The sequence below is a fragment of the Vanellus vanellus genome (genome assembly GCF_965231255.1).
Source record: "Vanellus vanellus genome assembly, chromosome: 15".
Lineage (NCBI taxonomy): Eukaryota > Metazoa > Chordata > Aves > Charadriiformes > Charadriidae > Vanellus > Vanellus vanellus.
The window spans coordinates 14,129,615-14,144,377 of NC_138920.1; the positions used below are offsets into that span (position 1 = coordinate 14,129,615).

At 41.8% G+C, this 14,763-nt stretch overlaps 1 protein-coding gene across 1 annotated transcript in view; it reads left to right on the forward strand.

The window, feature by feature from the left end:
- The window catches only part of RTEL1 (regulator of telomere elongation helicase 1), a gene marked incomplete at its 5' end in the record, with an annotated part of 58,202 nt that overhangs the window by 26,493 nt on the left and 16,946 nt on the right, over positions 1-14,763 (forward strand). Inside the window, 9 exons of the mRNA XM_082491248.1 lie at positions 1,208-1,248; positions 2,844-2,929; positions 3,732-3,809; positions 4,523-4,600; positions 8,930-9,073; positions 9,856-9,971; positions 10,808-10,931; positions 12,035-12,188; positions 13,778-13,932. Coding sequence (XP_082347374.1) covers positions 1,208-1,248; positions 2,844-2,929; positions 3,732-3,809; positions 4,523-4,600; positions 8,930-9,073; positions 9,856-9,971; positions 10,808-10,931; positions 12,035-12,188; positions 13,778-13,932 — 976 coding nt within the window. The remainder of the gene's footprint in view (positions 1-1,207; positions 1,249-2,843; positions 2,930-3,731; positions 3,810-4,522; positions 4,601-8,929; positions 9,074-9,855; positions 9,972-10,807; positions 10,932-12,034; positions 12,189-13,777; positions 13,933-14,763) is intronic.

Below are 14,763 nucleotides of genomic sequence, written 5' to 3' on the forward strand. Positions count from 1 at the left end.
CGCTAAAGAGTGGCATCACACTGGTGCTCATACTGTGTTTAGGGCTGTACTCCTTCTGTAGTATTTTGAAATGAGGATCAGTTCCTTGTGTATGATACATGTGTTCTTCTGTTTAACTGTATTCCTGTAGCATGCACATTTTTATGTGTTGGCCTCTGGCTGAGAATTTTGTAATTTAGCCTGCTGCAGGCCTGACTTACTGTTTTTTAGCAATACAGAAAAATAAATAGATCTTGATGAGCTTTCACTGAGGAAAAAAAAGGGGAAAATGCCAGATGTTCCTCAGAACTGCAAAGGGACTCAGCAATTGTAATTGATTTTTACAAAGAAGTAGTCTGGAAAACCCTCGGACTGTATTTTTCGTTTTCAGAAGCTTAGTGTGCCGTGTCAGTGTATCTCATTGAAGATACTGTCTTTCGAGGGAGGGAGGTTGGGGTTTCTCCCCCTAAGGCTTAGAACACCTCTTTTTTTATTGTTTGAAGGAAGGGAATTCACACTGTTTGCTGTGTTTTGACAACATCTGTGTGGTGATACAGGTGTTTGTAGGTCTTAAAAATAAATATGTTCTTTTTTTTTTTTTTTTTCCCCTACATATATAAGTTTCCTGGGAAAACAGTATGCAAAACTAGACAGCACTAAAAGGAAGGAAACATAAAGGCATGAGAGAACAGGTGACTTTTCACTCAGGGCTGGAAGAAACAGATGAATACTACTCATTATAGAGCAGTACTTTTTCAGTCAAAGCAAAAGCAATTTACTTGGCTTACGCCACAAGTAAATAATAACCATAGTAACCAAATTCACCCTTTTTGCCCCGCAGCCTTGCCGCACCCAATTCATCAATAATTATTTTAAATAGTTGTAACATTAGTCAGGCTTGGCAGCATCTGCAGACTTCTCTGGCAGAACTTTCTCCCTTAAATTGTTAGTATTAATCATAAAACTCGTGTGGCTGCCCATTTCCACTTGTTACGTTTTGATAATATCGAAGCTTAGATCATCCTCAGTGTTAATAATATGAATATATAATAGTACTATGTAGTCAAGGTATTACTAATTTTGTGTCATTGGTATGGGTGCTTGCCACAGGAAGGAGAGCAACTGGGAGTATGAATTTTAGATTTTAGATGAATGTCAGAGGAAGTCAGTATGTGTGAAAAACAGGAAAGGAAATACAATAATGTTACTTGATTTTTCTTCTTTGTAGGTTTTCAGAGGATTATTTATCTTCTCTGGGGAAAACAATTGGTAAGTGAAACGTGCGGATTTCAGAAATGGGTTGTTGCACGGGGTTTTTAGAGATCTCCTAGAAGGAGAAATACTAAAGAAGATGTAATAAGATCAAGAAAGGTAAAAGATTGCATTGCATATCTGAATGCTGTCTAGTTTTGTATGCTTCTGTTTGCTCAGGCAGCTGGCTAGTGTAATTGCATACAAAAATGAGTTGGAGTCCTTGGTTTAATATTTCTAAGTTAGTTCATTTTTATTGTCAGGTGTTTGTGTTTGGGACAAAACTGTGGTTCCTAAACACAATCAGAAAGTGGGGCAAACTAGAAAATCGGTGCACAGAGATGATGCAGCCAAGCATCATTCACAGAGCAGTTAAGGATTACAAGAAGTCAATGCAATTTCTTGTGATAATTTTAAAGACACCGTGTCAAGCATGCCTTAAGTCAGCATTTATTGTTTTGGTAATGTTTTACGAATATAATAGAACTACAAGATTTTAACACATGACAACAGAATAGAAGAAGAGCATTTGTGTAGCTTGACTGAGATACGGAATCACAGAATTTTCAGAGTTGGAAGGGACTTCTAGAGATCATCCAGTCCAACTCCCCTGCCAAAGCAGGACTGCCCAGAGCACATTACTCAGGACTGCATCCAGGCGGGTCTTGAAAATCTCCAGAGACGGGGACTCCACAACTCCCTGGGCAGCCTGTGCCAGTGCTCTGGCACCCGAACCGTAAAGAAGTTTTTCAGTGTATTTGAACGGAACTTCCTGTGTTCTAACTTGTGCCCATTACCCCTCATCCTGTTACTGGGAACCACTGAAAAGAACCTGGCTCCATCCTCCTTCAACCCACCCTTTAGATACTTGTACGCCATAATAAGGTCTCTCCTCAGCCTTCTCTTCTCCAGGCTAAAGAGTCCCAGCTCTCTCAGCCTTTCCTCATAAGGCAGATGCTCCAATCCCATAATCATCTTAGTTGCTCTTCGCTGGAGTCGCTCCAGCAGTTCCCTGTCGATTGAAAGGAATACAATTGAAAGGAATCTGTTAAATCTTGAAATGTTTGAAGGAAATAAAAGAGAGTGCTCTGAGATGTTCAGATTGACCTAAAAGGTGAAATTAAGGAAATGCTTTCACAAAATATCACATTAATGTTTTTTTTCAGTAAGGTGTGTGCTATTTGACCAGAGAAGTGTTAAAAGCAGTCCTGTGGGACCTCATCCATTGCTTTGTCCACTGCAGTCTAAACATTCAAAGAGTGGAGAAAATGATCTAAGAATAGATCCTACTGTTGTAAGGATAAATACGGCAGATGATGTTGTATCTCTTTGATCTTTAGTGCTTGGTGTAGCTCATAATACCTTTTATTCTGTTGACACTACACTTTAGAAAGCTAGTTAGGTACCTGTATTAAAGTTTGTGTCTTGATGACAAGATTATTGAAATTATTTTAAAAAATGAAACAACTTCTAATACACGAACATTCATGTCAAGAAAGCAGAAAAGGTGTCAGAAGGAACCCATGCTGTTAGTTTATTTTTACTCTGCAGTCTGTGTGCTCCATCCCAGGATGGAAACGCCCTCAGCTGTACACTTGCCTATGTCATTGCAGGTAACCTTGTGCGAGTTGTACCACATGGACTGTTGGTGTTCTTCCCATCATATCCTGTCATGGATAAGAGCCTGGAATATTGGAGGGTATGTTAATTGCTCTGTCTTTATTAGGTGGTTTGGTTACACACATCAGACAGCTTGTACTTACGCTGTCTAACCACGCTCATTAAAAAATTCTTTCTTAAGAAGCAAATTATAAAATCTGGAAAGTGAAAACTCAGGTGAGGCTACTTATATTTTGATGGCAATGCACTGAAATGCAGTGTTGTAGGAACCAAACCCCAAAGAATCTTAATACATTATGTCATCTAATCTGATTTCAGAGTTCATTTAATTTCACCAGACTTCTCTTTATTAAACTTCCAAATTGTAGTTGGTCTAAGTGTTTCAACTCTTAGGGGAAAAATCCCACGAGCATTTCTTTTTTGTTTTTCATTTGTAACTGTTGCAACTGTAACTTTTGTAACTGCTGTGCTCATGACTTGAGCATCCCTGGTGAGACTTGGTAGAACAATTCTTTTTTACATGCTCCTCTCCTTAAAAGTGAATGCTGGGAAAGAGGTGTCATACTGCGGAGTGGGTCCTTTGGAGATGGATGTCGGGAATTTGCAAGTTGGAAGGAAAAGAAATGGTTCTCCCATCTGCGCAATGTCTGAGTTGCACCAACTGCAAGGAATCACTGTTAGTGTTGTTAGGATTGCATGTTTCTTCTTTCATCTCTTCCTATGTTTGGCAAGAGAGGAACAGTCTGTGTTGGGGAAGTTTGTGGTGGCCACTCGAAGTCTGTGGTGACCATTCCTGAGTGTTTCCTTTCTTGTGGACACCACTTCTGCTATGTGCTTACTTTCACATGCCATTTCTGATATGTTCCTTATCTGTTTAACAGGAGCATGATTTTGCTAAAAGAATAGAAGAAGTGAAGCCAATGTTTGTGGAACCCAGGAACAAAGGAAGCTTTACAGAGGTTGATTATTTGCATTGCATACCTGTAACATTTTCAGAAACTGGTTTTATGTTTAAATACCTTCTCTAAGATGTGTTTGGGTGTGAACTTTATTCTAGGATAAAATTAAAACTCACTGAGACCTTCTTTGAATTATAGTACTATGCATCTTTCCTTTACTCTCTTGGCCAGTTGCGCGGGGTACGGTCTTCATTTGAAATCCAGTGATGTAACCGGCTAACATACATGTGTACTGAGTAATTGAGATGGTAGAAATCTGTCACTTCAGTAGTCAGCACCTTTTAAATGTTTTGCAGCACACTTCCTCCCAGCTTGTCATGCTTTGAGTGTTAAGGAACTGTGCAGCCTCATCTTGTTTATTTATAGCCACAGTTCTTAGTCTAAGTAATATCCTTGAATTGCTTTCCCGGTTTGCCTATTTTCCTCAAGGATCTGCAGAAATGTAGGACAGACCATGTTCTACCTTCTCATCAGAAGTATCTGATATTAATCTTTTATGCTTACCCAGATGTATTCTAGATTTCACAGTAATGTAAGGATTTTGCTAAGCAAATGGCTTCTGACATTCGCAATGAGTAACAGTAAAGAAAATTATACTAAGCCAAATTAATCACATTTTGGGTCTTAGTATACAAGTCAAATTTAGCTAATACTGGTTTCTATTTATAGGATAATACCATTCTTGCTCATGCTTAAACTGGTTTATCTTCTAGGTAATGGATGCGTACTATGATAAAGTTGTCTGTCCTAAATCCAATGGAGCTGCTTTTTTGGCAGTGTGTCGGGGGAAGGTAATGTAACTGAGAATTTGTTTCATCTGAGACCAGATTATATAGTTGTATCTTTGGTGAGAGGCTTGCCAAGCTTGTGAGAAGGGCTTTAACCTAGAGTTGCTGTGGGAGGGGTACCTCAATCCATCCCACTTCTACCAGTATGATGCCAGTGCCAGCAACAGGTGTCCAGAGCCTGGAAAAGGGTTGTGGGTCAACAGGAGAGCACCTGGAGTGCAGCACAAAGCAACATCAACCACTCCAGCCAGTAAGTCGGCTTCATCGGGCGCCCAACTTAAATGCCTCAATGCAAATGCACATAGCATGGGGGATAAACAGGAGGAGCCAGAGACATGCGCACGCCTGCAGGGCTGTGATCTTATTGGCATCATGAAAACGTGGTGGGATGGCTCTTATGACTGGAGTGTTGGACTGGAAGGATACAGGCTCTTTAGGAAGGACGAGGAGGGGGTATAGTCCTCTATGTCAATGACCAGCTGGAGTGCATGGAGCTCCGCCTGGGGATGGATGAGGAGCCAGCCTAGAGCTTATGGATCAGGATTAAAGGGAGGGCAGGGACAGGTGATGATACAGTGGGGGTCTGCTACAGGCCACCTGACCAGGAAGATCAAGCGGATGAGGCCCTCTATAGACAGATAGGAGCAACGTCACATTCACAGCCCTGGTCCTCATGGGGGACTTCAACCACCCCGCTGTCTGCTGGAGGGACAACACAACAGGGCATAAGTAATCTGGGAGGTTCCTGGAATGCATTGATGATAACTTCTTTCTCCAACTGATAGAGGAGCCAACAAGGAGAGGTGCTATGCTGGACCTTGTTTTCACTAGCAAGGAGGGACTGGTAGGGAATGTGAAGCTCAAAGGCAGCCTTGGCTGCAGCAACCACAAGATGATGGAGTTCAAGATCCTTAGAGTGGTGAGAAGGGTGCACAGTAAGCTCACTACCCTGGACTTCAGGAGGGTAGACTTTGGCGACTTCAGGAATCTGCTTGGCAGAGTACCATAGCATAAAGCCCTGGAGGGAAGAGTATCCCAAAAAAGCTGGTTAATATTCAGGATCACCTCCTCCGAGCTCAGGAGCAATGCATCCCAACAAAGAGGAAGTTGGGGAAAAATGCCAGGAGGCCTTCATGGATGAACAAGGAGCTCATGGACAAGCTCAAGGAAGAACCAGGGAACTACAGGCCAGTCAGTTTCACCTCTGCCTGGCAAGATCATGGAGCAGATCCTCCTGGAAACTATGCTAAGGCACATGGAAGATAAGGAGGTGATTGTTGACAGCCAACATGGTTTCACTAAAGGCGAATCATAGAATGGTTTAGGTTGGAAGGGACCTTGAAGATCATCAAGTTCCAACCCCCCTGCCATAGGCAGGGACACCTCCCACTAGACCAGGTTGCCCAAGGCCACGTCCAGCCTGGCCTTGAACACCTCCAGGGATGGGGCCTCAACAACCTCTCTGGGCAACCTGTTCCAGTGCCTTCCCACCCTCAAAGTGAAAATTTCTTCCTAATGTTTAATCTAAACCTGCCCTCTTCCAGTTTAAAGCCATTCCCCCTCATCCTATCGCTACGTGTCCTAGTAAAAAGTCCTTCCCCAGCTCTCCTGTAGGCCCCCTTTAGGTACTGGAAGGCCACAATAAAATCTCCCTGGAGCCTTCTCTTCTCCAGGCAATCGTACCTCACAAATTTGGTGGCCTTCTACTATGGTGTTACAGCATTGGTGGATAAAGGAAGAGCAATTGACATCATCTACCTGGACTGTCCCGCACAACATCCTTGTCTCTAAATTGGAGAGACGTGGATTTGACAGATGGATCACTTGGTGGATAAGGAACTGACTGGACAGTCACACTCAAAGAGTTGAGGTCTACGGCTCCATGTCTGAGTTGTGTTCCTCAGGGATCAGTACTGGGACCGATGCTGTTTGACATCTTTGTTGGCAACATGGACAGGAGGATTGAGTGCACACTCAGCAAGTTTGCCGACAACACCAAGCCGTATGGTGCAGTTGACATGCTGGTGGAAAGGGATACCATCCAGAGGGACCCTGACAGGCTTGAGAGGTGGGCCTATGCAAATCTGGTGAACTTCAACAAGGCCAAGTGCAAGGTCCTGCATGTGGCTCAGGGCAATCCCAAGCACAAATACAGGCTGGGCGGAGAATGGATTGAGAGTAACCCTGAGGAGAAAGACTTGGGGGTGTTGGTAGATGAGAAACCCAACATAACCTGGCAATGTGCACTGGCAGCCCAGAAAGCCAACTGCATCAAAAGCAGCATGGCCAACAGGGTGAGGGAGCGGATTCTACCCCTCTACTCTGCTCTGGTGAGAACCCACCTGGAGTGCTGCCTCCAGCTCTGGATCCCCCAGGATAAGAAGGACGTGGACCTGTTGGAGTGAGTCCTGAGGAGGCCACGAAGATGATCTGGGGGCTGGAGCCCCTCTGCTATGAGGACAGGCTGAGAGAGTTGGGGTTGTTCAGCCTGGCTCTTCTCCAGGCCGCTCCGTCCCTGGAGGTGTTCAAGGCCAGATAGCATGGGGCTTTGAGTGACCTGATCTAGTGGGAGGTGTCCCTGCTCATGGCAGGGGGGTTGGAACTAGATTATCTTTAAGGTTCCTTCCAACCCAAACCATTCTGTGAATTAAAAGAAACTTTTGTAATCAAACATGTTAGAACAACACTGCTGAAAACCAAAAATGTTGCTCAGCTTTAAGAATTTATATTAACTTCAGGTCCCCTGGGCACATTTGATGGCCTTTCATTTACATTTTCCAGTGCTGATAAATTGATTTATGGTATCGGTGGAAATATTTGCAAAATCATAAATTACTATTAGGGCCTTTTTGCTGCTGCTTACTGCCTACCAAGAGAAGATTCAACTTCTTTTGAACCTTTGGTCCCAGTCTCCAAAGTGTCTGTTGGATCAATGAAGAAAAGACATAGCTCTTTTTGGGTAGAACTCAAATGTTTGCCTTCCAACAATGGTGTATTCCCCTGAGATGAATAGCGACTGTGGAGATACCACGCTTTACAGTGACACGCAGTTGAAGGATAGATTCTTTAGTGTGTTGTAGTCACAGGGTCAATAGTAAGATTGCAAAATTGGAAATTGCTAAGAACCATGTTGTCAAAATCTGTAAAACTAGCTCGGTTCTCAGCAATCATCACTTCAAGGTTCCTTCCCAGGTTGTTGCTCAGCTTTTACATTGGTAGTAGATTCTAGCAAGTTTTTTGTGTTCTCTGTTCCCTGAAAGAAAACTAAAAAACCTGTTCTGTTTATAAAGAGGAGATTTGGTCCCTGTTACTCTAGTTCTTTTACTAGCTGTATCTAGGCTTTTAAAGTTAGAAGTGTCTTTAAAAGTTCACAGGAATTTTCTTTCCTGCTTTGGAAGATTGAAGGGCAAAGGTTGGGTGTTTTTATTAGGGTTTGGTTTTGGTGTTTTTTTTTGTTTTTTTTTTTTTTGTCTGAGGTTGGTCTTCTCATGCTCTCATTGGCCTGGGGAATTTCCCTTGTGCCCATGAGAAAATACCCATTAATACAACTTACGTGATTGCTAGCTCCCGATGGATTATAGTGCATGCTGTGATTGCTCTTAGTGGTAGTGCTGGCTTAAGTTGAGCAGAGTTGGTCATTGCACCCTTCCATCCCTGATGGTATATTTCATCACTGCTGCTTGCGTGGTGTGGTAAATGACACAGGAGAATGGATTCAGCTGAAAAACAAACCAAGTTGGTGGTTTTTTTTTTCCCTCTGAATTCTTTTTCAGTCTGTTCAACTGTGATTTTGTTCATTTCACAAAGTGATTTGCCAGCACAGCATGGGATGTGAGCGTGTACAGGGGGGATGAGCGACAAATACTTGAGCAGCACAGCTGGTGGTTATGACACTATGATTCTGAGCAGATTTCTGGTAGCTTTCCATTATTGCTTTGAAATTATTCTGCTCATTTTTAATGTCGGAGAAGGTTTTCTATGTTCTTATCATGTCTTGTTAACAATTCAGGGTATGGGAGGTTTAAACAGAGGCATTGACTGACATTTAAGACATCTTCTGAATACAACTGTTCTGCTTATCCGGGAATAAGACATATGCGTTAACGGTGTAGGCTGAGGTTATGCTTTGTCCAGGGCCTTCTAGAGGAAAAAGCCAAGTTTTGAGTCCTGGTAGTAAAAGCAAAAAAATCTAGTTGAAACTATTCATATGTATTCATAAACTGCACTTGGCTAGGGATTTAATTTAATGGAGGAAAAAAGACTGATAACTGCCAAATTGCTCTGAAATGTCACTTCAAATCTTGTTGATAATGGAAAACACTGTCTCTTCAGGCCAGTGAAGGCTTGGACTTTGCGGACATAAACGGACGAGGAGTCATCATTACTGGGCTTCCGTTTCCTCCTCGTATGGAGCCCAGAGTCGTTTTAAAGATGCAGTTCCTGGATGAAATGAGAAGAAGTGGTGCAGGTGCACAGGTAATACTGGGTGACTTCTCACTGTTGACTCTTTGCGGTTCGTGTCATTGTTTCTCCCTCTTGTCTCTGTGGATTTTGGCCTTTGTTATCCTCCCAGCCTCAGGGGACCTTGAATATCAAAAAGTCAAACGTCCTTGGGAATTTGTCATGAGAAGTCACCATTTTTTTTTAATAGCGTTAAGGGTTCAAAATTCTGTCTCCAGTGACATGGTCTCAATCAAATATAGGCCCAAAAATGGTACAATTAAAGTTTCAGTCAAAATCTTTGTATGTGTGTTATCCCTGATTTCTGAGGGAATTATTTCATCCAGAGAGAGGGTGGGCAGGAAGAATTGCCTGTGCTGGCTGGTTTGGAGATTTTTGTTTTGGTGGTTGGGGGTGTGGGGTGTGTGTTTTGGTTTTGTTTTTTTTGTGTTATGTTTTGCTTTGGGTTTGGGTTGTTTTCTATTGCTTCAGGCATGAGAATGAATGGCACTATAAATTTAGTTTATTGTCTTGCAGGGGTAGCTATTAGGCCTTAAATAATACGGTGAGTCTGTTGTACTACCAAGGCTGTCAGTGCACTGTATACTAAATAGCTCTGCCTGAGTTTTCTGTGCACTGTAAGTCAGGTGTGGTATTCGAGTCAACCTGTATTTGGTTTTCCAAGGCTTTTAGATTTTGTCAGTAGGTCTTGTTGGATTCATTTTTTTTATTTCTTTAGAAAGGAATAGTGACTGTACAGCACAGAGAATAAATTTTACCTGGCAAATAACGTTAATTCTTTCTCCCACCTATTGCAGTATTTATCCGGGCGTGAGTGGTACAGTCAGCAAGCTTCCCGGGCTGTTAATCAGGCGATCGGCAGGGTCATCAGACATCGCCAAGACTATGGCGCTATCTTCCTATGTGACCACAGGTGAAACCTTGGCTCTAGAACATAAACGTACATCCACATCTTTATATCCCGACACGGATATTGGTATTTTGTATATCAATGTGCTGATGTTACTGTTTGCAGAAGGCTACAGTTCATAAGTAATTAAATTATTTTTTATAAGAGGTTATATAAATATTGCACCGCTTCAAGAAAGTAACTAGATTGTCATCTTCTGCTCCCAAAATATACTGTCTCGGAGCTGCAGAAAGAGATTAATGGTATTCATGCGAAATAAGCCAATTTATTGAATTCGTGTTTGTAATGCTACTGGAAATTATGTGATAATAACTTACGGTTTTCCATTTTCTCTATCTCTCATTTGAGGAGGCAGTCACCACCACTGCAGTTTTTTGAGAGGAGGAGGATGAAAATGGGGAAAGATTATAAGATTGCTGAAACAATATAATCTATACTGATGTATTTAATATCCACCAATATAATATTAATTAATATTATTAATATTAATTAATTACTATAATATGTATATAATAGGCAACAAGAGTTTTTGATAGCCTTCAATGCTGAGGCTTGACTGGAGACAGAGAGGACGTCACAGTTCAGTACTACTGTTACTGTTGCACAGTTAAAGATTTTATGGACGAAAGATAAAAATTGGCTGATTGCATGGTACATGGTATCAACAAAGTTCTTTTCTCCTCAGTGAAGACATCACCCTATTATATCTACTGCAGGGTTTCAATCTTTTATCGTCTTGGTGCTCCTCCCTTGTCCTTTTGTGGACCCTGACCTAGCATTTGTTTCATTCATGATGGCCACCCTAGCAAATAATTATCTCCTTTCCCAATCCTACACAGGTTCACTACTGGTGATGTAAGAGGCAAGCTGCCTTCATGGGTCCGTCCTTATGTGAATGTTTATGACAACTTTGGGCATGCAGTCAGAAGTGTCTCCCTCTTCTTCCGTGTTGCTCAAGAAATTGTAAGTGTCTTTAAATAAAATAAATAAATAAATAAATAAAAATCTTGATAGTGGTGGGCACTGGGAATACTAATCCAGGTGAGAGATGTGACAGAGTCACTTGTCTTGTCACCTCTAAACATTGGAAGCTTTACGGGAAAGGAGATATGCCTCATCTTTCTCCAAGAGTGAGCTGGGACAGGATGTGTTGTCGTGCTGTGGAGCTCATTAGTTTAGATCACAAAAATAACTTCCTTTTCCCTCCTAAATAAACAAAGCTTTTGTTGGGTGGTATGCAAATACTGGAACCAGTGTCGGCATCAAAAAGCTTTCTGCCTCCCCCTCAGGGAGAGACTGTATGTGTGGAAGAATCAGTTAAACCCTTAAGCTTAAATCTAGGCTGACTGGTGTAAGGAGTGAGACAGACCCATCTGTTGTTATTACAGTTCATCACTGGGTCATCTTTACTAATATGGCTTCTCTTTTAGCATTAAGAAGCTCTTTTTCTCAGTTCTTTGATTTTAAAAGTAATACTGTAAAAAGACTTTCTAATTGACTGGATAAAGTCATAGCAAGAAATGTGCTGGAAGCCAGAATGGGGAATTCCTTGTCCACAAAATGGAGATTAAAATTAAAGTAAAAACTTAAAATGTCACATACAGACTTGGATGACTCCCTGGAAGATGCTTTAGCCAAATACAAGTTGTTCAAAACAATAAGTTACAGATGGATGATGCTGGATTACTTGGTGATCTTTTCTGATAATAAATGGGAGTTTCATGGTAAATAAGAACCACAACCCACTGTGCTTTGCCAGAAGGAGCTGTGTTGCAGGGACAGTGTTAGGAAGCAATTGTTCTTTAGCAGGCTTATGACCCTCTTTCTGTTCCACGGGTCGCTTAGTGCTAAGCTTTACTACACTTCATCTATCTGTATTGCTTCCTAGTAATTTGATCCTGTCATCAAAAGCACATAAATCCAGAATGCTTAACAATCTTGCTGTCGAGGGTTATTTGGGAAAAAGGACGTGTCTCTTTGGGTTGTTGCTGGGATTTTTGGTTGCAAAGGAAGTGGAGTGGAAGAGTAACTTTTCCCTACTGTAACATTTTGTAAACTGCTTGCAGATGCCCCTGCCCCTGCCGCAATGCCCTTCTGGCTCTGCTGGTTCCCTGAGTGAAAGCGATAGAGCACCATCTGCTTCATCTGAGCAGATCCTCTCCCTGAAAAAAGCCAAAAACTTGGACGACCATGTTCCCAGTTTGAAGAGGAAAAGAAAAGGTAGGTCTGGATCCTCACGGATATAATTTTTTGTTTTAAGCTCCAAAAAAGGAGGAGCGAGAGACTAGAAACTGGAATGGGAGAGAAAGCAAGGGGAGTTCAAAGACTGATGTAAACGTCTGATCAGAAGGGACGTAGCCCAGCATTAGAAAATGGGGAAAACAGTTGCAACTACAGAGCAAAGAGGCAGATGGGACCTGCAAAGGTGTCCTGCAGAACAGGAGATTTGTGAAATATCATAGATAGCTTAAAAAATAAGAACTGGAAGTCTGTTTGTGACTAGCACTGACTTTCATATGCCCTTCTTCCACCCTGTTGTATAAACGACTCTTACACAGTAATCTAAGAAAACAGAAAGGGCGTTGACCTTGGAAGAAAATAGTAATTTAAAATTTGTGGTTAGCTAATGCCAAAGAATAAAGTATTCCTCACGTCAGATATTCTTTCAGAATGTTCCACTCTAGATCGCTTGTTCTCGTTGTTTTGGAACAGAACAATGATGTTGTGTTTAAAACTGTGGTTCCAAAACAGTTATGACGGAGTGTGAGGGTGATTTCACATTACATCTAAGCCAGTGTTACTGCAGGTTGTCGGTTGGCCACCGCTTTTTTCCTCCCTCAATTTCCAACCATGTGCTTTTGCTCCTTTCCTTGATTTGAATCCATCTATTGTGCAACCACAGAGCGAGATGAGCGTGCTGAACCAATTTACTTCTCGCTCATGCGACTAATAGATCTATCTCAAAGGATGGGTTGGAGCATGACGGGAGGTAAAAGGAAGAATCTACATGACCTCTTTGGATACAGATTTTCAGTTGCATTGTGTTAGCTGTAACATCAAACTGCAACTGTAATCATAGTTTAGGCCAAAGAGTTTCTTGTACTAACTTTTTAATTTATAGCTTAGTATACTTCCATTCTTCTTAAAATAGTGACTTTTAGAAACTGACTCTGAACTCATTTCACAAAATAATGGAAATATCTTTTGAAGAGAATGCCTTTTAGAAGTAGCAAACTGATATTAATTTAACACTACCTACAGCTCTAAATTCTTGTGTTTAAAACCAAATATACCTGGATCCTGATGAGTGAGAATATATGTTCTTGGGACCTGAGTGTGACTGTATCTTACAGGTACTGATACTGTGGGAATTGTAGGCTTTAAAAAAAACTTGCGCTGTTTAAAAACAGTGAATCCTATTTCATGCTAGGATGTCTTAAAAACAGGAGCTCACTTTTTGGGAAATCCATAAAGCTGAAGTAGTTAAACGCAGACAACTGATGCAGTTAGAGGCTTTTTCCATTGACCCTAAGCCATTTTGAGGTTAAATATGTCCATCACTTCAGGAAAAGTTCGAGAGAAGTCCACCAGATTGTGATAACAAATGCTTGAGCAATTTTGGGAGTGATTAACTGAAGCAGTTTTCTTACTAAGTCATATAATGCGATTTTGCAAGATGTGGAAGATTAAATAAATCAACACATCTTTGTGGATGCTACGTAAGATTTTTGGGATATTACTAAATCAAAGAAAATGCAAGAGACAATGTGGAATGTTAATTTGTCATCTCTATTATGCTGTGATGCCAGTAAATGCAGATGGAGCATCCAGCCTATGCATGGAATATGAGCAAGAGCTGGTCTCGCCTCGAAGACAATGTATTGGGCTCTTGGATGCATTGGAGCGCAATGAGAAGAGCAGCGAAGATGCAGAGGAGGAAAGTGATTTGTCGGGAGAGGAAAAGGTAATGGCAATGGTGTAGCAAAATACTTGCTTATAAGTAAAACATGTAGGCTCTAAAGCAAAGTGAGTTTGGCATTGATTGAAGAGTACTAGTTCAACCCTCTTTCAAGAAAAACTTATTGTAATCAGCACAGCAGTGATAACGCTGTGTTGCTCTTGCTTTCCTAAAATCCCTGTTTGCACTTGCTGGAGTAACTCCCTTACCTGGCTGCCATCAGCAGGAATGAAACTGGTTGCTTGCAGGCTCAGTTTGGCTGATGACTAGTGTGTGGACTCCAGGAATGCGACACATCTAAGCAGTTTGCTTAGGCGAAGGATGCCTGAGGGAAAGTGTGGAGGTGTACGGAGTATCTGGGGAATATCTAAGGAGTCCTAAGGGAGATGAATGGAGACGTGTACAAAACAGAGGGAATGTACAAACCTGGAGAAACGAACAAGAATCAAGAATAACTTGCATGCAGCTGCTTGAGAAATTGGCTCTGTCATCCATGGGCCACCACAGCATAGACACCAGAACTTATTCTTCGGAAAGCCTGGCACATCTCCAGGCTCTTGGTAACTCAGCTACAGTATCTTGTTAACACAGCTGCACTGCTTTTGGCATAGTTCAGCATTTCCTTCAGCCAGATAAGTTGATGGTCCTAATGGCTTGGCAGTGAGTCAGCTCGTGTCCGCTTTCTATATTTGGCATTACTACTCATCTGTGGCTTGCAGAGAACTGTGGGATCATCCTGTGCTGCACCTAAATTCATGACCTCTGGCACCAGAGATCTGGGGAGTGTAGTCCTGAGACATGCAGTGCCTCTGAGGGAGTCAGCTGTCACTCTCAGTC